The sequence below is a fragment of the Orycteropus afer genome, unplaced genomic scaffold (assembly GCF_000298275.1).
Source record: "Orycteropus afer afer isolate SDZICR_OR568_19922 unplaced genomic scaffold, OryAfe1.0 scaffold00008, whole genome shotgun sequence".
Taxonomy (NCBI): domain Eukaryota; kingdom Metazoa; phylum Chordata; class Mammalia; order Tubulidentata; family Orycteropodidae; genus Orycteropus; species Orycteropus afer.
Window position 1 is genome coordinate 22156314 of NW_006921595.1, and position 25189 is coordinate 22181502.

General features: G+C 37.0%; 1 protein-coding gene across 1 annotated transcript in view; it reads left to right on the plus strand.

The window, feature by feature from the left end:
• The window catches only part of CRPPA (CDP-L-ribitol pyrophosphorylase A), a 428617-nt gene that overhangs the window by 27413 nt on the left and 376015 nt on the right, over positions 1-25189 (plus strand). Inside the window, exon 3 of the mRNA XM_007946658.1 lies at positions 12131-12280. Coding sequence (XP_007944849.1) covers positions 12131-12280 — 150 coding nt within the window. The remainder of the gene's footprint in view (positions 1-12130; positions 12281-25189) is intronic.

The following is a 25189-nucleotide window of genomic DNA, read 5'->3' on the forward strand; positions in this document are numbered from 1 at the left end:
CTCTCCATTATAGAATAATGTTGGCTGTTGGTTTTGCATAAATGCCCTTTATTATGTTGAGGAATGTCCCTTCTATTTCTATTTTGCTGAGAGTTTTGATCAGGAATGTGTGTTGGATTTTATCAAATGTCTTTTCTGCATCAATTGATACGATCATATGGTTCTTCTTTGTTTTATTAATGTGGTGGATGACGTTGATTGTTTTTCTAATGTTGAACCATCGCTGCATACTGGTTTTGGCCATTTTGAATCAGACAATCATATGGTCTACTATGGCAGGCATGACAAATAGAAGAGGAATGGCGTGACATTCATCATCATGAAGAATGTTTGAAGATCTGTCCTGAAGTACAGTGCTGTCAGTGAGAGGATAATATTCATGTGTCTACAAGGAAGACCAGTTAATAAATACTACTATTATTCATGTTAACATACCAACCACCCAAGCCAAAGATGAGGAAATTGAAGATTTTTTTGGTACCAACTTCTGCAGTCTGAAATTGAGTGAACATACAAAGAAGATGTGCTGATTATCACTGGTGATTGGAATGCAAATGTTGGAAACAAAGAAGAATCACCAGTAGTTGGAAAAGATGGTCTTGGTGACAGAAATGATGCTGGAAATTGCATGATAGAATTTTGCAGGCCCAATGACTTATCCATTGTAAATACCTTTTTTCAGCAACACCAATGGCAGCTATACACATGGACTTCACCAGATGGAGTACACAGGAATCGGACTGACTACATCTGTGGCAAGAGGTGATGGAAAAGCTCAATATCCTCAGCCAAAACAAGATGAGGAGCTAATTGTGGAACAGACCATCAACTTCTCATATGCAAGTTCAAGTTGAAGTTGAATTAAAACAAGTCCACAAGAGCCAATATATGACCTTGATCATATCCCTCCTGAATTTAGAGACTGTCTAAAGAATAGATTTGATGCATTGGACACCAATGACCAAAAACCAGATGAATTGTGGGATGACATCAAAAGCATCATCCATGAAGGATGCAAAGGTCATTAAAAAGACAGAAAAGGAAGAAAAGACCAAAATGCATGTCAGAAGAGACTCTGAAACTTGCCCTTGAACAGACAGTGGCTCAAGCAAATGGAAGAAATGACAAGATGAAGGAGCTGAACAGAAGATTTCAAAGAGCAGCTCAAGAAGATGAAGTCAATTATTATAATGAAGTGTACAAAGACCTGGAGTTAGAAAACCAAAAGGGAAGAACACACTTTACATTTCTCAATTTGAAAGAACTGAAGAAAAAAATTAATATTTGAGTTGTAATATTGAAAGATTCTATGGACAAAATGTTGAATGATGCAAGAGGCATCAAAAGAAGATGGAAGGAATACACAGAATCACTGTACCAAAAAGAATTGGTTGATCTTCATTCATTTGAGGAGGTGGCATATGATCAAGAACCAATGGTAGTCAAAGAAGAAGTTGAAGCTGCACTGAAGTAACTGGTGAAAACCAGGCTCCAGGAATTGATGGAATACCCTTTAAGATGTTTCAACAAACGGATGCTGGAGGCAGTCACTCGGCTATTCCAAGAGATTTGAAAGACAGTTGCCTGGCCAACTGACTGAAGGAAATCCTTATTTGTACCCATTCCATAGAAAGGTGATAGCACAGAATGTGGAAACTATCAAACAATATTTTTAATATCACATGCAAGGAAAATCTTATTGAAGATAATTAAAAAATGTTTGCAGCAGTATATTGACAGGGACCTTCCAGAAATGCAAGCTGGATTCAGACGAGGATGTGGAATGAGGGATATCATTGCTGATGTCAAGTGGATCTTGGCTGAAAGTAAATAATACCAGAAAGATGTTTATTTGTTCTTTCTTGACTATACAAAAGCATTCATTTGTGTGGATCATAACAAATTATGGATAACATTGTGACGAAAGGGAATTTCAGAACAGTTAATGGTACTCATGAGTATCTTGTACATAGATCAGGAGGCTATCATTTGAACAGAACATGGGGATACTGGATGGTTTAAAATCAGGAAAGGAGTTATATTGTTTGGCCACACTTATTCAATCTGGATTCTGAGCAAATAATCTGAGAAGCTGGACTATATGAAGAGGAACATGGTGTCAGGATTGGAGGAGGACTCATTAACAGCCTGTGATATGCAGATGACACAACTTTGCTTGCTTGAAGTGAGGATGACTTGAAGCACTTACTGATGAAGATTGTAGACTGCAGTCTGCAGTATGGATTACACCTCAATATAAAGAAAACAAAAATCCTCACAACTGGACCAATAAGCAGCATCACTATAAATGGAGAGAAGATTGAAGTTGTCAAAGATTTTATGTTAGTTGGTTCCACAATCAACACACACGGAAGCAGCAGTCAAGACATCAGATGATGTATTGTACTGGCAAATCTGTTGCAAAATACCTCTTTAAAGTGTTGAAGAGCAAAGATGTCTCTTTGAAGACTAAGGTGTGCCTAACCCAAGACATGGCATTTTCAATTGCTTCATATGCATGTGAGTGCTGAACAGTGAATAAGGAAGACCGAAGAAGAGTGGGTGCTTTTGAGTTGTGGTGATGACGAATAATACTGAGAGTACCAAGGATTGTGAATAATACTGAGAGTACCAAGGATGGGAGCTCTGGTAGCATAGTGGCTAAGGCACTTGACTGCTAACCAGAAGGCTGGTGGTTCAAACCCACCAGCCACTCCTCGGAAGGAAGATGGGGCAATCTACTTCCGTAGTGATACCGCCTCGGAAACCCAAGGAGGGGTTGCTATGAGTCGGGTCCGACTTGACGGCACTTAACAACAACAACAACAACCAAGGATTGCGAATAATACTGAGAGTACCAAGGACTGCTAAAAGAACTAAAAAATCTGTCCTGGAAGAGGTGCAGATGGAATGCTTCTTGGAAGCGAGAAAGGCCAAACTTCATCTCACCTACTTTGGTCATGTTGTCAGAAGGATGTCATGCTTGGTAAAGTGGAGGGTCAATGAAAAAGGGGCAGGCCCTCAATGAGGTGGATTAAAACAGTGGCTGCAACGATGGACTCAGGTATAGCAGGGATTGTGAGGCTGGCACAAGACCAGGCAGTGTTTTGTTCTGTTGTGCATAAGGTTGCTATGAATCAGAGACAACTCAATGGCACCTAACAACAACAACATAGTGCTTTGGAAAATCTATTAAATTTAATATGTGTGAATCAGTAAGTATATACTTTTCCACCAACTCTATTTTACAATTTTTATGCCATGTATTCTGAATATATGTTTTAAAGTAAAAAAACAAAAAGCAAAAAACAAAACAAAACAAAAAAACCCAAAAAAGTAGAGGTGGAAAATAACTTGGTAGATTTTTGACTTTGTGTTTGTAAGTTTGACATTAAGTAGAATTGACCATGGCTAATAGCCACTTATGCCTGATTTCTGTTGGACAGTTTTGATTGTGATCAGTACACTGAAGGTCAGAGTTTTTTCTGGGTGGGAGTGAGATAATGATCTCTGTGGGTGATCAGATCCCACATCATCACCTAGTTGGAGAGAAATTTAGATCTTGATTGAAATGATGACTCTAAAGAAGCAGTTGTATTTTATCCATGAAAAAGTGAGTTCTAATTATTTTGTGGGAATTTTTCGATTTTGACAAAGGTTAAGTGCTCAGGCCAGGTTCAGCACTGTTGGCATCCTTGGTGATATTGCTGTTCGGTTCCAAACCACTGCACAATAGTGAATATTGCAGTAAAACAAGTCACACATTTGTTTTTCTTCCCACTGCATATAAAAGTTATAATTATATTATACTACAGTCTATTAAGTGTGCAATAGCATTATGAAAAGTTTGAAATATTGTGAGAATTACCAAAATGTGACAGAGATGTGAAGAGAGCACATACTCTTGGAAAAATGGCACCAATAGAGTTGCTTGTCACAGAGTTCCTACAAACCTTCAGTTTGTAAAAAACTCAGTGTCTGTGAAGCACAATAAATGAGGTATGCCTGATTCACTAGACTGCCATGCAATGAGGTGAAACTTGATATGTTTCTGATAATGTAGAGGCTACTGTGTGAAAAACTTTTATTTTGCTTATTTTAAAGGACCTGTCCTGTATATATCTTCCATGAATTATCTTCAAATGAAGTTCAGAAAAGGGTGGGTTAAGGGAAGATGAGTATATCTAGGGATTAAAATTAAATGAAATCTGTTCCATGTCCAAGTATAACATACCTGATCATATTAGAGCTAACATAAAATTACACTTCTCTAAATTCCAGGAATTAAAATATAATGGGTAAAAATGACTTCCCTATTCCTCTTTCCTGCATATCTACTTTGTAGTGATACAGTAATTTGAAGAGAAATTTTTCCAAGACCTCTGTATTTCTATATTAGATATAAACCAAACCAAACCCAAACACACTGCCTTTGAGTCAATTCCAACTTATAGTGATCACCATAGGGTTTCCAAGGCTGTAAATCTTTACAGAAGTGGATTGCCTCATTTTCCTCCTGTAATGAAGCTTGTGCGTTTGAACTGGAGAATACTGCTTATTAATTGATTCTACGCCTAATTCATTTGTCAAAGGAGATTGGAAGTATTCTGTTATAAAAATGTGAAATATTAAAAGTCTTATAGTTGCCAATGATTAGCTTTGAATATACTGTTCTATAAACCTTTATTAAATAGCCTTTCCATTAAAAACAGTTCAGCTAACTTCAGTTGTGATTATATAGTTGGAGGTTTTCTGTTGTACATGATCACGATTGGCTAGAATGCAGATGCCTGAGGAGGAATGCATGTAAACACCTGGTATTATGTATGATGAGCCATACATATTGATTAATTTTGCTTTAAAAAGTAAGCAGGAGAGGTAGGGTCCTTTATTCCATATTTTGTGGTTTGTATCTGTGATAATTTCCAGGCATTACCACGTGGTAACATTTTGATATTGGCCTGAGAAGCAAATGATCACCGTGGTACTGTTAAGCTTCCATTCAGAGCTTCTTAGGCTAATATCCAAGGAGATAGGCCTTTTTAATAATGATATGGGAATGATACTTCATATAAAAAACTTTCCAAATAGCTATATTTTGGAAGCGACTAACCAGCATTGTCCATACTTGTGTCATAATTTTGGTATTTTGCATTTCAGAAAATATGTAATTGAAGATTTATTGAATGCTAGCAAAACAATCTTTCTATTATTAGCTTCTATATCTGTTTATGGGAGCTCTGGTAGCATAGTGCCTAAGACACTTGACTGCTAACCACGAGGCTGGCGATTCAAACCCACCAGCCACTCCTCAGAAAGAAAGTTGGGCAATCTACTTCCGTGGTGACACTGCCTCGAAAACCCAAGGAGTGATTGCTGTAAGGTGGGCCCAACTCGACGGCACATAACAACAACAACAACAACATATCTGTTTATAACGAGCTCTGGTGACATAGTAGGTAAGGCATTTGGCTGCTAACCAGAAATTTGACAGTTCAAACCTACCAGCAGCTCTGCAGGAGGAAGATGAGGCAATCTACTTCTGTAAAGATTTACAGCCTTGGAAACCCAATGGAGGTCCCTATGAGTCAAAATCAGCTCGATGGCAGTGGGTATATCTGTTTATAAACTATGGCTAACTGAGCGGTAGTCAAAGAAAGGAAGGGTCAGATTATTTGTGATCTCTTTCCATGGGTCTTATTCAGTCAGATCTTTGAAGCTGGTTGTCATCTTGTGCTTTCAAGTTTCTTCACATTGTACCACTTTATTTTTTGGCTGATCTTTGGTTTCCATAGATAAGAATTCTTGTATTTTATAAATATAAATATGAAATTCTTGGATTTTATAAATCCTACCTTATTGATACCTCAAATGTAGATGGTTTCTGCTCTGAGAAGCTAGGTTTTAGTAATTAAGATGGGAACCTATAAACTCACTTTAAGTTTTTTAAAAAATAAATATTGAAAACATGCAAAGAACATATATAACACATCTAAGTATGAAGAATAACAATTAATTGGATACTTCCATGTCTACCATATGGTAAAAGAAATAGAGCACACCAGTAACTTTGAAACTGTGCTCCCTTTCTGCTGTACTGTGTGATCAGATAGGTTTACATTGCTCTGAACTTTGTTTTTATTACTCTTGCTTTTTTTTTTTTTTTTTCAGCTTTGTAGGATGTGTCTCTAAAGAATATGCTTGTTATGTGTGTATATTTTTTAAATTGTGTTTTGCAAGTATTTTTGCAGCATGCTCTTTTTCACACAAAATGGTTTGGGGAATGTTTTCTTGTGAGTCTGTGCAGCTATAATTCATTAAAATTTCAACTGTTTCAAGCCACTCAGTTTCTGGTAATTTGTTATGGCAGCCCTAAGAAAGTAATAGAGTAGAAAGAGAATTGATATTTGTTGTGGGCTTACTCTGTAAAGGAATAAAATTAATAAAAAAGGAATGAAAAATAAAAATAAAACAAAGAGCATTGCTGTAGGGAAGGTCTTGAATACTTGTAATAAGGGAATTCAAGTACATAAGTGGAGCTGCTGGCCATTCAATAGGAGCTAGGAAAGTTTCTTCAGAGTAACAGGAAGGGAGGTAGAATGCCTGGTTCCCCATACACGTACTTAAGTGGATGTAGTATTGGGAGAATGGGGAAGTCCTCTTCTCATCATTTCTACTTTTTGCAGTGAAATTAGAAAATTTGAGATTGAAGAGAGAGGAGGTTATGTTGGCAGTTTGAGAAAGGAGAATGTATGCATTAGTAGTTGTGTTTTTCATTGTGCTAACTCAAATTCTTTTATTCTTTCTTTTGTTTTTTGTTATTTCAGTAAAAGCTTTATTGAGATATAATTCATTTACTATACAATTTGCCCATTAAATTGGTTTTTAGCATATTAATAGAGTTGAGCAGTTATCACCACAATCAATTTTAGAACATTTTCATCATCCCAGAAAGAAATCCTATATTCATTAGGGTCACTTCTCATTCCCTCCCAATTTTCCTAGTCCTAAGAAACTTTCCCAGTAAGAATCTATTTTCTGTTTTTATAGATTTGCCTATTCTGGACATTCTGAATGTTTTTTTATAAATGGAATCATATAATATGTGTTTTTTTTTGTGATTGGTTTGTTTCACTTATGTTTTTAAGGTTCATCTATGTTGCAGCATGTATCAGTACTTCATTCACTTTTATTGTCAAAAATTTCCATAATATTCCATTGCATAGATACACTACATTAAAATAATTCTATATCTATCTATCTATATAATAAAACTTGCCATTTTAACCAGTTTTAAGTGTACAATCAAGTGGAATTATTTACATTCACAATGCTATATAACCTTCACCCTATCTAGTTCCAAAATTTTCATCACTCCAAACAGAAACTGTGTGCCCATTAAGCAGTAATTATCCATTTACTTCTCCCTGCACCCGTTGATAATCCCTAATCTATTTTCTGTCTTTATAAATTTGCCTGTGATAGAGTTGTTATAGTCATTGATTAAGGACTTGTTGGATATTTGGATTGTTTTCACTTTTTGGCTATGATCAATAATGGGGCTATGAATATTCATGTAGGAATTTTTATGTGCATAAATGTTCTTATTTTTATTGTGTATATACTTAGAGTTGGAATTACTAGAACATTTCATAGCTCTTTTTAACATTTTGAGGTACTGTCAAACTGTTTTCCAAAATTGCTGGACCATTTCATGTTTCATCAGCAATGTATGAGGGTTCCAGTTTCTCCACATCCTCAGCAACCCTTTTATTTACCTGTCATTTTGATTATAACTATCCTAGTGGGTATGAAAGGAGCCCTTATGGTGCAATAGTTAAGCACTAGACTGGTAACCAAAGAGTTAGTGGTTCAAATTCGCCAGATGATCCGTGGGAGAAAGATATGGCAGTTTGCTTCTGTAAAGATTACGGCAACCCTATGGAGAGAGTTCTGCTCTATTCTGTAAGGTCACTATGAGTAGGAATCAACTTGAAGGCAGAGGGAGGGTAGCTTAAGGAGCCCTGATTGTGCATTGGTTAAAGCACTCAGCTTCTAAGTGAAAGGTTGGCAGTTTGAACCCATTAGTCATTGTGTAGGACAAAGATGTGGCAGTCAGTTTCTATAAAGATTACAACCTTAGAAACCTTGTGGGCTAGTTCTACTCTTTGTTGTAGGGACACTGAGTCAGAATCTACTTGACAGAAACAGGTTTGTCTTTTGGAATGTGGCACACTTCATATTGTTCTACCTTTCTCTGAAGCTACTCATTTTTCTTCATTCTTTTTTCTCTCTGTTATTCAGATTGCATACTTTCTATTGATCTATTTTAAGTTTGCTGATTCTTTATTTTTCCAATTCAGCTCTATTTTAGAGCCTGTCTAGTGAATATTTTATTTCCGTTATTGTACTTTTAAGCTCTAGAATTTGTATTTAGTTTTCCTCTTTTTAAAAACAATTTCCATTTCTTTATTGATGCTCTCTCTTTGATGAGATACTGCCATCATACCTTCCTTTACTTCTTAAGCATTGCTTTCTTTACTTCTTTGAATAGATTTATGATAGATTATTTAAAGTCTTTGTTAAATTGTTTGATTTCTTGACTGCTGTTTCCAAGGGCATTGTTTGTAGATCCAAGTAAAATGAAGTCCTTGACAACTTCTGTCTTTCCTTTTATCATAATGTTGCTTATTGATCCACTTGTGAGGATTTTTGTTTTCTCTTTGTTGAGATATAATACATACTGAAGGCTATAGTCTTTGATCTTCATCAGTAGTGCTTCAAGTCATCTTCACTTTCAGAAAGCAAGGTTGTGCATATGGCAGGTTGTTAATGAATCTTCCTCCAATTCTGATACCGTATTCTTCCTTCTAGTGATGGTTGTAGAATCTTGTGAATGTACTAAAAGCCCCTGAATTTTACACTTTAAAATGGTGAATTTTATAGTTGGGAATTGGATTTCATCCTCCCCAGAACTGTTATCTTTTTGCAGCCAGTTGTCCCAATCTACCTTACCTCAAGCAACTACTAATTGGATTTCTGTTATTATTGATTAGTTTTGCCGCTAAAATTTCATATAAACAAAACCATACTGCATATGTTCTTGTGCCCATCTTCTTTCTTTCAGTATGATATCTTTAAGATTCAACCATGTTGTAATTCATTCCATTTTATTGCTGAGTAGCATTTCATTGTATAGATATACCATAAATTATTTATCCATTTACCTGGTGTTTGCTATTTAAGTTATGAATAAAAATGATACAAGTCTTCTTAAAAATAAATAAAGTCTTTGTTAAGTTTGACATCTGAGCCCTCTCACAGGCAGTTTCTGTTGTCTCCTTTTTTTTTTTTCCTGTGTATGTGTCACACTTTCCTGCTTGTTTGAATGTGTCATAATTTTGTGTTAAAAACTGAACATTTTAGATAATATAGTTTATCACCTCTGGATGCTGATTCTTCCCCTCCTGCTTCCTCAGGACTTATTGTTGTTGTTTGCTTGTTCGTTTGTTTGTGACTCAGATCATCCTATTTTAGTTAAATTTTTCTCTATATATTGTGAAACTTTTGATCTTGCTTCTCAGAAGGTATAACATTGGGTATATGTACAGTTACCCTAGGATGACAGTGATTTTAATAGAACTCTCTTAGACTGTTCCTTTCCCTGATTTCTCTGTTTTGTTACCTGCATCTATTGGTATAATACGCAGCTGTTAAGCTACATTAATTGCTGGATGATTGCTTAATTTTTTTTTGACAGTGTTATGGAGCATAAATTCCTTCATTTGCAATGGAGATAGTTTCTGGCCCCTTTGCAGAGTTAGTTTTGGTGTCTTTACAGGGCTAAAGTCTTTTAGGTTTGTTCCGATTCCACAAAGATTCTTAAATATCTCTTTTCCTGGTTGTCTCTGATAAGCTAGGTGGCCTACAGTTTAGCTTTCCTGGAGCTACCAACAAACCAAATCAAACCCACTACCATTGAGTCAATTCCTACTCAGAGTGGCCCCCACTGGGTTTCCAAGACTATAAATCTTTATGGAAATAGATTGCCTCAAATTCCTCCAGTGAAGCAGTTGGTGGGTTTGAAACACTGATCCTCTGCTTTGCAGCCAAATGCCTTATTGACTGCCATCAGAGCTCCTTCCTGGAGCTACCAGCCTCTTCTTAAGTATTATTCATCACTAAAATCATTATTTCTTTGGAGAATACTTTTAGTCTTGAATTTCTCCACACTCTATTCCAAATAAAGTGAGTCTCTTGGGGAAGGCATTGTAGCTGTTTGTTCTTATAGCCTGTCTCTCCCCTTGGGTAAATTCTCTCTGTCACTACTGTGAAATTATATGGAGACAGCATCCTGTTTCTTTCAAAGTGACAGCTCTGCTTTATGAGTGTGGTTTTGGGTGAGGCAAGTAGCTTCTGGTCTTCTTGGCTTTCCTCTCCTGGCATGAAACTTTTGTTCTATGAGCAAACTGAGGCAAGGGCAATTGAGGCCCTAGTATTCTTGACCAGCCATGACTGTGGTAGATCCTCCTACAGAGGGGGACTGTGTGGAATAAGAGAGGCCTCAAACCCTTGCCTATACTTGCCTAGAATTTTGCTTCTGTAACACAGAACTATGCAAGCTAAGAAATGTTGGCGGCTTGTCCCCCCTCTCCCCCCCCTCCCCGGGACAGATACTGTAGCTCCTGACTGGGAAATGGGAGGAGAAGGACTCTATCACCAGTATGGTTGTTTCACTGGAAAGAGTCTGTGGAGCTCCTCACACTGCTATTTTAGAAGGCTCATGTTCTTTACTAAACATTTATTCACTTAATGAAGGCTCATATTCTTTACTAAACATTTATTCACTTAATGACCTGGCATAGAATTTCAATAGTATCTATAGCCATCATGGATTTTTTTTTTTTTTTCCTTAAAAAGCAGTGTATGTATATAACTGTGTGTTTTTCCTATCTTATCTCGTAACTCCTACTGAGAGGTGGTGGGCTTACCAGTTGGGCTTGTTCCTTCCCCAACCTTTCACCTAAGTGAACATCACTCTCTCCCTGACTCCCCTAGATGTTTCTTCATCTTTACTTTTATGCCTTGGCTCCAACTTTCTATTCGATGCACTGGAAAATGGCGACACAATTTGTAAACTGTCTACTTGGCTTATACACTGGCTTTGATTTCCAGTCAGTTCTCTGGCTTTTGTAAACTTCTTTGTGGACTGCCTATCTTGCTCAGATGTTGTTCTCCTCAAGACCACACTTGTTGTATTTGTGCATTAGCTTAAGGTGCTGTAATCACCCTGTTAAGAGTTATGTGGGAAAAAGGATGTTTTGGAATCAACGTAAGATTAGTTAACTGCCAACCATGAGAACCACATTGTCAGGCACATTCACTAACGCAGCTGTCCAATAATGACCTTGAACATGGCATTGCAATGGGATTCCATTAAAGATAAAGGAAACAATTGTCAGACTTTAATGTGTCTCTTTTTCTAAAGTTTAGTTGTATCTATTCAGGAGACATAGCTTTCATTAGAACAATTGAAACCAATGGGCATTTGCCTGAGGTAGACACAGACACAGACATGGAGGCTGTGTTTGAAGAGACATGTTTTTCATAGGAATCAGAGCAAGATGTAAATTTATTGTTACTTGGATCATCGTTATGTCTCATTTTGGGAATTTTAGGGTTATGTCTGTTTCCCTAATTATCTAATGTGTAAATTAAATCTGAGGACAAACTAATTAGTAAATATTAATTTACAGTGTATTAGGATTCTTTCACAATATTCCTTCTGTCCCTCCCTTCTCTCTTCAGGGAATACCCAACCATATCTTAGCATCCTTCTTTACTATTTGACTTCAAAGACCTGTAATGAAAAGGGAGTCAAACCTATGATGAAAAAATAAAGAATTACTTCCACCTTTTAGTATTTGGAACTGTAATACTATGAGATTGACCTGATATAATTATTTGATTTATGAACCCAACAAATAAGTGCTCCAATATTTCCTTGAGGTAGCTTGTTGAAGTTATAAATAATATCTGCTTTCAAAAGTGAGATACAGAGTTTTTCTTTGCAACAATCTCTAGGTGAAATAAATGTGTGATTAATCTCTCCTTTTTGTTTATTCTTTAGGCAGCAGGAGCAATTCGACCTCTTGTATCTACTGTCATCAGTCCATCTGCTGATGGTTGCTTAGACTATTCACTAGAACGTGCCAGACATACAGCAAGTGAAATGCCACAAGCTTTCTTATTTGATGTCATCTATGAAGCATACCAGCAGGTAAGAATCTGGATTCTTTGAAAAAGCTGCTGTATTTTAATTCCCCAAAGCACCCCCACATTCACATGTTTGCTAGAAGGACTCCTGAGTCTCAGGATTCAGATATTGTTGTACTGATGACTCAGATTTATTATAATGAAGTAGTGAGGAAACACAGCTGCATCACAAGAGAAGAGACACAGATGGAGTCTGGAAAAATCAATGTGCAGGCTTCCTTATGCTTTCTTTTGCCTATGAAGGACCACAAAGAACAGTGCCCTCAGTACTGAAAATAAAGCAACATATGTGCCATATTTCTGTTCAGGGAAGCCCATTATATGCTCAGTACATAATATTTTTGTTGGGGTGGGTCACATAGATCTTTTTTACTCAACACGTAGAAAAATTCCAGATTCTTAGAAGGATAGCAAGTGTTCAGCACAAACTATATTGTTTACATAAATAGTTTAGGCACAGTGAACCTCCCTTATCAGTTACCTGTTGGCTGAGAATATGCCAAGAGCCAGGTTCTCAGACGCCAGGCCTTTCTAAGAATAGCAGTTACAGGCTTGCTTGGGTATTTTTACATAAATAATTGTTGTTGTTATGTGCCATCATATAATAAAAAAAACCTCACTGCCGTATCTGTATGAAAGTAGATTGCCCAGTCTTCTTCTGAAGAGTGACTTTTGGATTTGAACCGCCAGCCTTCTGGTTAATAGTCAAATGCCTTAGGCATTACACCACCAGAGCTCCTATAGCTGCTTCCAAATCCACTGCCATTGAATTGGTTCCTATTCATAGTGACTTTCATCGGGTTTCTAAAGCTGTAAATCTTTATGGAAGTAAATTGCCTCTTAGACAAATATTAAATTTTAGTTAAAGGTAAGTGACTTTTTAAAAAAATATATTAAATAATTCCTTCATTTTTAGGTTTTATCAGATTACTTTTATTTCATTTTTCATTTCCTGAAAACCTTTTTGTACTTATAAAATTTTACTGCCATTTTAATATTTATTCAGTAATCTTTTATTGAATATTAGGTACTGAGCTTGTCTAGAGTTTTAGGAATATGTGATAATGATGATATTAATGTGAACATTTACATTGGAAGAATTCCATATATTTTAGACAGAAGGTAGTTAATCACATACATATATTCACTTATGATCAATAAGGAGTTGTGATGATGCAATGGTTAAGTGGTCGCTGATGGAAAGATCAGAGATTCAAACACACCAGCAGCTCCATGGGAGAAAAGACCTGGTGATTTGTTCACATAAAGATTATAGCCTAAGAAACTCATTGGGGAAGTTCTACTGTGTCCTATATGGTCCTTATGAGTCAGAATCAACCTGAGGGCTCATAACAACATAAATCAATAATCTTGACTTGTCTATCAGTTACTCTGTTTTTAAAATGAGATTGTGTATATTAGAAATCCATTTTAATAATAGCTCACAATGGTTTGTATTGTGTTCTTACAAAAATGAATTTAAATGAAGGAATTTAGCTTTAGGATTTAGTCATTAATCACATACATGCTATGCTATTATAAATTTCTTTTAGGTTTGCACTTAAATATCCTATTCCATAGATTAAGTCTTGCTGAGTTAGACCATCTTCTGTCATATTTTCTAAGATTAATGTAAGAATTTGTTCACCTTCATATAAACACTTATAGAGGATAATAAATATATATGATAAGTACCTATATTTCAGAAGAAAATTTGAATATAATCTCACGATTCTCACATTACCCACTTCCATCGAGCTGATACTGACTCAATGATCCTACAGGACAGAGTAGAACTGCCCCATTGGGTTTCCAAGGTTGTAATCTTTATGGAAGCAGACTGCCACATCTTTTTTCCATGAAGTGACTGGTATGTTTGAACTGCCAAACTTTCAATTCACAGAGGAGTGCTTAAACACGGTGCTACTAGGGCCGTTTGATTCTCACATCAGAATAGCTTATTTCAACAACCAGAGAATTAAGCCTTAATGCACTAAGGCATTGATTGTCAAAGTGTGGCCCAGACACCAGAGGCTTTAGCATGCTTGGGAACTTGTTAAAAATGACAATTCTGGAGTCTCAACCCAGACCTATTTAATTAGAAACTCTGGATGTGGGGCCAGCAATCTGTGTTTTTACAAACCCTCTAAGTGACCTGATTCGTACTGAAGTTTGAGGCGTTCATCTTATGCAGTGAATAGAACTGAATTCTCTCCTATGCATTCTAGGAATAATTAAGAAAATAAACCCACCCAAACTACTGCCAACTAGTAGATTCTGACTCAGAATGTTGAGTTTCCAATGCTATAAATCTTTATGGAAGTAGATTGCCTCATCTTATGTCCACAGAACAGTTGGTGGGTTTGAACAATTGACCTCTGGTTAGCAGCCAAATGCATTACCCAATATGCCACCAATAAAAACAAACAAACAAATAACTGCCTTTGAGTCAATTCAACTCACAGCAACCCCTCCTTGGGTTTCTGTGGTAGTACCTTTACAGAAGTAGATTGCCCAATCTTCCTTCCGAGGAGGGGCTGGTGGGTTTGAACCTCCAGCCTTCTGGTTAGCAGTCAAATGCCTTAGGCACTATGCCACCAGAGTTCCCCACCAGAGCTACTTAATTAAGAAAATAGCCACAAAAAAATAATTACCTGTATTCTGTGATTTGGATGAGGAACTATCACATCATTATTTTGAAGGTTTTAATATAAGTTCTTATGCAAAATTGTTCTTTATTTTCTTGTTGTTGAGAATACACACAGCAAAACACACCAACTCAACCATTTCTACATGTATAATTCAATGACATTTTTCAAGTTCTACAACTAACTAGTCTCACAGGCCCTTTTCTGAATTGTCCCTCCCTCACTAACATAAACTCATTGTCACCTAAGGTTCTTATCTAATCTTTCAAGTTGCTTTTTGTCTCTTTGATCCCATATAAATGCAGGCATACCTTGTTTTACTGCACTTTGCTTTATTGAACTTCACAGATACTACACTTTTATAAATTGAAGGTTTGTGGCAACTATGCATCAAGCAAGTCTCTTGGCACCATTTTTCCGACAGCATATGCTCACGTTGTGTGTCATATTTTGGTAATTCTAATGATATTTTAAACTTTTTCATAGTACTATTGTATGCTTAATAGTCTTTTGCATAGTGTAAACATAACTTTTGTATGCACTTGAAAAACCAACCTAATTGTGTGACTCATTGTATTGTGATATGCCACAATATCTTCGAGATGTGCTTATAGTTCTTAAAAGAACATGATGTGGAAGGTAGTCTTTTTCTTTTACCTGTTAAGCTAAACTATTTATTTGTTTGAAGGAGACTTTTGGGATATTTTTGGTTTCAAGTTTAAGGTTTAAAGATTATCTCGGGACAATAGTTTTAAAGATTTATCTCATGAATCCATGGCTCCAGAAAATCTGGAGTTCATGAGGATTTGAAATTCTGTTCTGTATTTCCCTCTTTTGATCAATAGAATCTCTGATCAAAATGTTCAGTAATGGTAGCCAGGCACCATCCAGTTTTTTTGATCTCTGGGTAAAGTAGGCAATTTGCCACACATTCCGTTTCCTCTTCCTGACTCTCCTTCTTCCTCTGTTGCTCCAGGTGAGTAGAGACCAATAATTGTGCCTTGGAAGGCTGCTTGCAAGCTGTTAACAGCCCAGGCACTATACAACGAACTAGGGGGTAGAATAGAAGCACTGTTTAGTGCTTCTTAGACCAGTTAACTGGGTTGTCCCATGAAACCAGGACCATAAACCTCCAAACCAAGGAACCAATTCTCATGAAGTTTTTGATTATACATAACACCCTTATCAGGTACTCTTTCTTTTCTTTTGTTGTTATTGTTGTAAATATATCTATCACACAACTTTTGCCAACTCAACTTTTTACAGGGATACAACTTAGTTACAACAATTAGAGTAGTTGGCTGTGCAACCCTACTCATAATTAGTGAGATTTTTTCCTCACCATTAACCTCTCTTTTTCCCTTCCCTTCCATCACTGGTAACACTAATAAAGTTGGATCTCTGTACATTTGCCTTTTCTTGTCTGTTTACATAAGTGAGATCATTCAATATTTGTTCTTCTGTAAATGACTAATTTTACTTAGCATGATGTCTTTGTGCTCCATTCATATTGTAGCTGTATCAAGACTTCACTTCTTCTACTGGCTAGTGGTATTCAATTGTATATATTATGTTCCACATTTTGTTTATCCCTTTGTGGTACAATGAATTACTTAATATGGTTCTTCGCTATAGTCCATTATTTTGTGATGTGTTATAAATCCTAGCCTCTATGCCAATGGTTATAGTCCCATTTTGGAGAGAGTTGTTTCTTATGTTAATGAGGCAGGACCAGGATGGGATGCATTTTGAGTCACACTGTCTTACTAGAGGGTGTGACCTTACCCCAGTCACCACCCTATACACCCTTGTATTGCCTTGCTCAAGTAAGGAGAGTTCCCTTGAGGCTGTAGTCTGCATTCAATATATATGAATGCTCTGGCAAAATTCTTTCTCTTACTCTGGATCCTGCATCTGGCTCATCATCATCTGACTTCTGGTTTTTGGGACTTAAGCCAGCAGCCCATGGTCTAACCTGATTTGCTGGCTTCTGCAGCCTTGTGAGCCAGTGGCTTGTCGTCTGACCTCCCAATTTGGGTTTGTGAGACCCTGCAACTACGTGAGTTGGGAGAGGCCTCCAGACTGACACCTGACCCACATGTTTGGGACTTGCCAGCCTCCACAACCTCATAAGGTATATTTTTGATGGTGTGTGAGTTCTGTGAGACATTACAGTTAATTACGGAACCCAAGGACAGGATGGAGGAGTGAGGAGAAGAATAATAGTTGATGCTAGAATGATAGAGTGGTACAGAAATTTGGTAAAGTTGGACATTTGTGACATCTTTAACCTCTGCCTCATGGAAATCAGCTTTGTGCTGATCTTTCTAAAAGATATTATTTGTGCCCCATTTTTCTGCTGATAACCATTTAGGCTGTTTACACCTTTTGACAATAGGTGTAATAGTGCTGCAATTTGAGTGCTGAAAGTTTCTGTTTGAATCTCTACTTTGAAGTCTTTTGAATATATACTTAGGAGTGGAATTTCTGGATCATATGGTTGTTCTACTTTTAGTTTTTTTTTTTGGTGGAACCACCATACTGTTTTCCACAACAACTGTGCCATTTTGCATTCTCATCCATTTTGTAATGGATAAGGGTTCCAAGTTCCCCACATCCTTGCCAGTGTTTGTTATTGTCTGTATTTTTTATGTTAGCCATCCTAGTGGGAATGAAATGCTATATCATGGTGGTCTTGATTTTCATCTTTCTGATGGCTAATGACACTGAGCATCTCTTCATATGTTTCATGGCCATTTGAATGTCCTCAAATTGTTTTTTGAATACAAAGGCACACACACAGATTTGAATATATAAAATATTTTTTTCTCTGGTCCATATAATTTGTTTACATGTACACATGCATTTTGGTTTTAACAAACTAATACAGGTCACTTATACCTGTATAAGTGTACACATATGTCTGTGGTGCCATAAGGTATTTCTGTTTTTTAAAATGGGAAAATAGTTCTCCTTTTGTTTATTATTTCCCCTTAATGTATTGAAAAACCTAAAACCCATAAACTGAACGAGCAGCAGGTCTCCAGGAGTGCATCTCAATCCCTGTAACATCGCCTCCTTAGCTTCTTCCTTCTCCTAGCTTCATTCATCCATCCAACAACCATGTGGACTTTCACTCTGGGTGCAGGGCAATACCTGCTATAGCTCTTCTGCTTCTGTTATAGGTGCTGGCAGTGCTGGCCAGACCTGGGCTTTCACAGGCTCCTGGCTCCAGGCAGCAATGGTGGTGGTGGCTGCACATGGTCAGGAAGCAGTCACACCAATAGGGCAGTGGCAGTCAAGGGCACCACTGCCATCCATGCTCCTGGCACCCACACACCTTGTCACTATGGTCACTTGTCTGTGCCTCCCTTGTATCCGTCCCACCCTTCATCTGAAATTGTACAAAATCCTAATCCTGCTGTCAGTGCAGGCGCTGACTGGCTCAACCACCAAGGCCAGACTCCTGGATCCAGTGGATACAGCTTTCAGGCTTTGTATGGTGGGCTCTATATCATACAATGATAGCTTAATAAGGTTGTAACAAATGGTACAGTGACTGCCTGTATATAATATGGTGTTCACACAACACTCAACTTGTGTAACTTCCTATTTCACAGAACATATCATGGATGTTAAGTGATACATACATGTAATAAAAAGATGAATACCAAGCTGTTCTTCAAAGGAAACTAAAGGTAGGAAAAAGAAGATCCATGTTTGAAGGTTAAAAAAGAAAAAGAAAAAAATAAAAAGATTTCTGAATTTTTATTGACCAAATTGAATGGATTTTAATCTAAGAAAACTAAATCCACCAGTGATCCTTTGTGTACCAGAATTGGTTAATCTAAAAATAATTAACATTTAAAAAATATTTCAACTTGGGAAAATTTACCTATAGTTCTTTTTGCCATATAAGGTAACAGGCTCTGGGGAATAGGATATGGACATCTATGGAGCCATTGTTCAGCCCACCCATGGAGGTGAGGAAGAATCAGCTAAAGGGGTAAATGTGGCCATAGGAATAAGAGGATAATGTCAGAACCCTAGTGAAGAAAATGTTTCAATAATGATTGAGCAACTGTGTTAAATACTATATATTGGTTGAAAAAAGTAAGAATTAAGAACTGGCCATAAATTTTAGCAATGTGTGATCATCAGTGTTTTAGGCGAGTGGTGGATATAAAAATGTGATTGGAGTTGATTTAAGAGAGAACAGGAAGGCCACTCTTTGGATGAATTTTTATGTATATTGTTTAGAGAAATGGAGGGGGTCATGAAAAGGGGGTTGTATGTTAAGAGTTTTTAAAATTTTATTATAATAATATTTTATAATGGATGATATAATGGTGTATGTTATGCTGATGGAATTGATAGGCAGAAAGGAAAAGACTGATGCTACTGTGAGAGGGGATGGGATCTAGTGTACTGGTGGTGTTGGGGTTGATCTTGGCTGGAAGTATGGTTAATTCATCCATAGAGACAGGAGGAAAGGCAGAGTATGTGTGCAGATGTAGATACGTTAACAGATGTGGTGGGAGGATATGGAATTAGTCTTGGTTTTGTTTTCCCTGAAAAATAGGGAGCAAATCATCTGACAGAGAGGGAGGTAGGTGAGGTGTCAAGGCTTTAGGAAAGACAATAAAGTTTCAAATAGTAAATACTAACTTTTGTTCTTTTATCCTTCTATTTATAAGGAAACAAATTCTCAAGTATCTGTTATTTTCAATTGGGTTTGGACTCTTCCATCAATTAGGTATTTGTTTATTGATCCTTTTGCTGCTTAAGATTGCCTAAAGTAAACCCAACAACCATAATCTATTTTATTCCATGGACATTTTTAATGAGATATAAAGAGGTTGCTAAATGAAAAGATTCCTAAGGAGAGTAACAGTAATTATTAAAGAATAAAAAGCAAAAATTAAGTGGTAATTCAAGAAGACAAATCAAGACTAAACGGAAGAAGACTAAAAGAAATATGTCTTCTTGAATTCAATACATAGATCACTTGTTTTCAGTATTTCTTAGTTTTTAGTAAATATATTTTAAGCTATACATTTCTCTTAATATTTATCTAACTCAATTTTGAAATGTTATGCTTTCATTTTCATACCAAAAAACAAAACAAAACAAAACAAAACTCACTGCCATCAAGTCGATCCAACTCATAGCGACCCCTCCTCAGGTTTCCGAGGCAGTATCACTACGGAAGTAGATTGCCCAATTTTCCTTCCAAGGAGTGGCTGGTGGGTTTGAACCTCCAACCTTCTAGTTAGCAGTCAAATACTTTAGGGACTATGCCACCAGAGCTTCCTTCATTTTCATACAGCCCTAATTATTTGGAAATTTGTTTACCTTTTTTATACATCTAGTGTTGCCAAGGAGGCAGGGAGGCTGCAATTTCTGACCTCCTCTAACCCCACAAGAGGGAGACAGAATCACCATCAGCAGTCCAAGGCCTATTCCTGTGATGCCAGACATGCTTCCTCCCTCCACCCTTTCATCAACCCTGACACCAACCGTTCTTCCTTCAGCACCCACCACCTCTCTGCTGGGTTCAATAATATGCTGCAGTGGCCACACAGAACTCACAGATTATGGGGTTTATTAGGGAAGCACCAGGCTACAATTCAAGTTCAGGAACAATGCTCAGTCTCTCTCAGCCTGCCATCTCTCAGCCAACAATCTCTCTCAGTCTCTCTCCCAGCAATGCATGTCTCTCGGTGTCTATTTCTCAGCAACATGTGTCCATCAGGAGCACATTTGTCCAGCAGCATGTCTTTCTCAGCCAGCAGTCAGAGAGACAACTTCTGCTCCTAGGAGGGCTCCTTTTTGAGCCTGGCAGAGTGGCCAAACTAACCAATCCGAACATCAGAATTCTGTACACCTGAGAGAGACCGGACTTCCCAGAAAATTACTTCATGCTGCTCCCAACAGAAATACCCCAGGTGGATAACTTTAACAATCAGGAGCTACTCAGTTGCTCACAGCAAATTCCACCACAGAGTTTACAAAAACTTATGACTAGAAAAGCCACACTTTATAATTTACTACACTACAAGTGTCTAGGTAAAATATTTTCTCGAAGTATTGATATCACTATACAATATATCCTGTTGTCAGATCATGAAAAATTTTCATGTCTTTTTCCATCTTCAGGTGATAGACTCTTTAATGTCATTGACTGCAACCATATTTTTTTTTTTTCTTACTTCTCCTCCTGTCTTCATTATCTAGTACAGTGACTCAAATTTGTTAGATGTCTAATACATGTTATTGTGAGAATTAAGAAAAATAAATAAAAACTTCATGGAGTTTTAATAGTATAAATGTAGCAGCCTCTTTCAGAAGGCTGTGAATTTATTTTCCTTATGTGCAGTGGAGAAAATTGGATTATTATAGAGACTTAGAGAACAATGCTACCACATTTTTTCATAGTCTTGCCTAGTTCACACGTGTTCTTTGAGAACTGTGTCTTAACAAGATATGAACATCTGCATTTACCTATATTCAAAAATTTTTAAAAAAATGCAGTGTGGATACAGTCCAATTGCAAGTGTCTTTATGAACAGGAGACAAACTAAAGATGAGACAAACACAGGCCACAGAATCTGAGGTTGGAGAGAGGGATACCAGAAATAATATGGTTGTTATTTCCTTCCTGTGGTTTGTCTTGAGCTTATGGCATTGTATTGGAAAAATAGGATCCTGGTGGGGGAAGGAGGGGATCAGTCTGGGAGATTACTGGAAATCTCTTTTATGTTTTCTTTTTTTCTGTAAGAAAGTTAAAAGATGGGGAATGGAATGCATGAGAAGAGGCATACAATAGAAACACTTATTCTGTAATAAGCAGCAGGCAATAGGGCCTCTTGGAGTGTCAAGGGCTGCTTTTTGTTTCATCTTTTAAAATCCTGATCTTTCAGTTACAGAATTTGGCAAGAAAGATGACTCTTGAATAAACAGAAATGAACTGAGATGTAGTCTTCCCTTCTTGATCTTTACCACAGGACTCTACATCTCAAATTTGGTGCTGACTTGTGGAGGGCAGATAGAAGGGAACAGGAGTTACAGAAAGTTTTCAGAAGTTACACAGAAGGATACTGAAGGATTATAAATAACTGAGAATAGTGGAACTCCAGGCTTTGTATGTGGCAAGAGCTGACAGACTAGTATCCGTGCTTAGTACTTCTAGCATTCCTCTTCCTCCAAGGATGGCAGAGCTGTAGCTTACTAAGAAATTTCATAATGACAGTATTTGTTTCCACAATCATGAACTTAAAAAAATGTGCTCATGAAGAGGTGCCATTCTAAGGGGGAAGAAAGTTCAAAATGAAGGACCTTTTGATTCACTTGAATCTTTTGACATATAGTTTCATCCAGAATCAGTTGATGAAATAGGTTAAATTTTGACCACATTTAGTACTGTGGTCTTTTAAGTCAGTTAGTACAGTATATGCATTAGCTTTGTGTGGTAGTTTAGTACTTATGGCCAAAAGAAAACCCATTTCTTAAATCTAAGAACTTCAATTCATTATATCTGGGGCTCTTAGAAAAACAATTGTGAGAAAAGTATGGGGAGATACTTTCCTTTATCATGAAGAAACATGGAATTTAAAATAATGCAGATAATGATTTTATTCACAGCTTTATCTTCCACTGTGTCTTTTGTTAAAGAGATGAAATAATGAACTTTTTTTTTCTGGGGGGATTTGGGTGAAAGTTTACAGAGAAAATTTAGTTTCCATATAGCAGTTCATATATATTTTGTCTACAACATTGATTGCCGTCTCCAAGATATAACAGCTCTCTTCCCACTTTCTCTGTGTTTACCTTTTTTCTGTATCCTTCTTTCCTATGGATTCCTGCCCTCTGAGCTATCTCCCTTTGCAAATACTGCGTTTTTGGTCTCCCATCATTGATCATTCTAAGTATACCTACCTGGTATAAATGTTCACCTTATATGCTTGTCTATTGTTTAGCTGGAAGCCATGGGAATGAGTTCAATTCCAGGTTGGATGGGTGACTAGGTGCCATAGTCTCAGGGGTTTCACCAGTCTCTATCACACCTGTAAATCTAGTCTTTCTTTATGATTTTGAATTTTACTACACATTTTTCCCCTAATTTATCCAGGATCTCCTATACTGATCCCTTTCTGGGTGGTTGACAGTGCTAGCGGGCACCATCTAGTTCTGGCCTCAGGGTCATGCAGGCTGAGGTTTGCACGGTCCACTAGTCCTTTGGACTAATTATGTCCATATGTCTTTGGTCTTCTTAATTCTTCTTTGCCCCGGATGAGGAGAGATCAATTGTTGCATCTTAGATGGGCACTTTCAAGCTTTTAAGACCCCAGTCACTACTCACAAAAGTAGGATGTAGAAGAAGGTTTTTGTGTAGTATGTTATGAGATTGATGTCCCCCATGGCCATGGTCCCAAGCCCACAGGCCCAACAGCTTGCTCCTTTAGGGTGGTTGGCTTTGGCTAAGAATTTATCATAACTTTGCCCCTGTTAGTTCAATTTATATGGACATTTTTATACCACATACAAATATGTATGTAGAAATATTGTCTGCCAGACTTATTATGGTCATGGGTTTATTCCCTTTTGTCTAGACATACCTGATCATTCAGCCTGTCTACCCATGTATCTACCTGTAGATTAATATTTATTATTAGTAGTAATGCAGTGTGGTATCTAGGTGTTTATGTTTGTTTTTTGTGCACCTCTCTGTGTCTTTCTTTTCCTTAGTGTTATTGTGCTGGTTACTTGCTTTTGGTATATTGCTTCCCTTCACCCAAATCAATACTTGTCTCTTATCTATCTAGCAAATGTTATACAAATAGAAAATTCTTTTTCTTGTGTATCTGAATTATATGCTCTTCATTTTTGCTGCGTATTGCTGTGTCATTTTGGTTAAACTGGGAATTATGTTTCTGCATTAGATTGGCCAAAAGAGAAATAGAAGCCTGCAGTGAATCAGGAACTATTTTTCTCCAAAGGTGTTTTTGCCATCAGATGAGCTGACCAACAGACACAGAGGTGACTGGTCAATTCCACCTGTCCTCACTCTCATATATTCCTTATCTGCTTTCTCTTCCTGATTGACAGTAGCTCTTGGTTCATCACTAGACACATCACAAGGCGGTAGCTACAATGAGGCATCTATTTCCCACATACTACTCTGCAACTTCCCCCTCACAGTCCCATTTGGAGGCTAGATGTGTTTGGCTTCTGTGATTGACTAGTCAATGGTAACTCCCCTGATCCTTCATCCAACACTTTCATCCTGCCCTTCCTTGACTCTGCAAAATTGTGTTCTGTAATCCCTTATCACATCTTACTCAAACTGATCCATCACATAATTTAACTATGTGGACTTATGAATAAATATTGTGTCCACTTTGATGTTGTACAAGCAACTCTATTTATTATTGCTAAATATTTTCTTACCTTATTTAGAAAGGAAGAATACATTTTTAGTAGATATATGTATCTTTTATAAGGTAATAATTTTCAGCAGTTTAGTGCCAAAGTTGTCTGAATTTGTATTATAACTTTCTTCTTGGGTGTATCAAAGTATTATCCTTTGCCAAAAGAACTAGAAGAAAAGTTTTGCTTTTGAGTGGTTCCGGCAGGGTTTTGGTATTGGTCTGCTGCCTAGAACGTTAAAAAGTCATATAATGACATAAAAAGATTATTAACTGTCTACTAACCTTAAAGCTGGCATGTTTAGGAACTGCTTTTGTTGTTGAAATTAGTCAGATCTGAAATAGCTTTGTGGGATCCATACCCTTCAAGATGACATGTACTTCTATATGTACTTAAATACCATGGCCTTCTAATTTGTAAAAACCTATTTTTTTTTCCCTAGACATGATTTCAAAGTTTCTGTCATTATTTTAGGGATATTATTAATTTTAGACATTAAAATCCTGAGAAAGAGATTGATATTTCAAGTTGTGAGCCAGAGTTATATTTTTTTGTTTTACTTGAGCAGTTAGTAGAGATTATTTTTTTAATCTACTTTTGAATAAACTTAATTTCTTCTATTTTTTTTTTAGCTACTAATAGTAATTATTTTTTTGACTTAGATTATTTTAGACAAACTCACTGCTGTCGAGTTGATTCGACTCATAGCAACCCCTCCTTGGGTTTTCAACATGGTATCTCATAATGGAAGTAGATCGCCCAACCTTCCTTCTGAGGAGTGACTGGTAGGTTTGAACCACCAGGCTTCTGGTTAGCATTCAGATGCCTTAGGCACT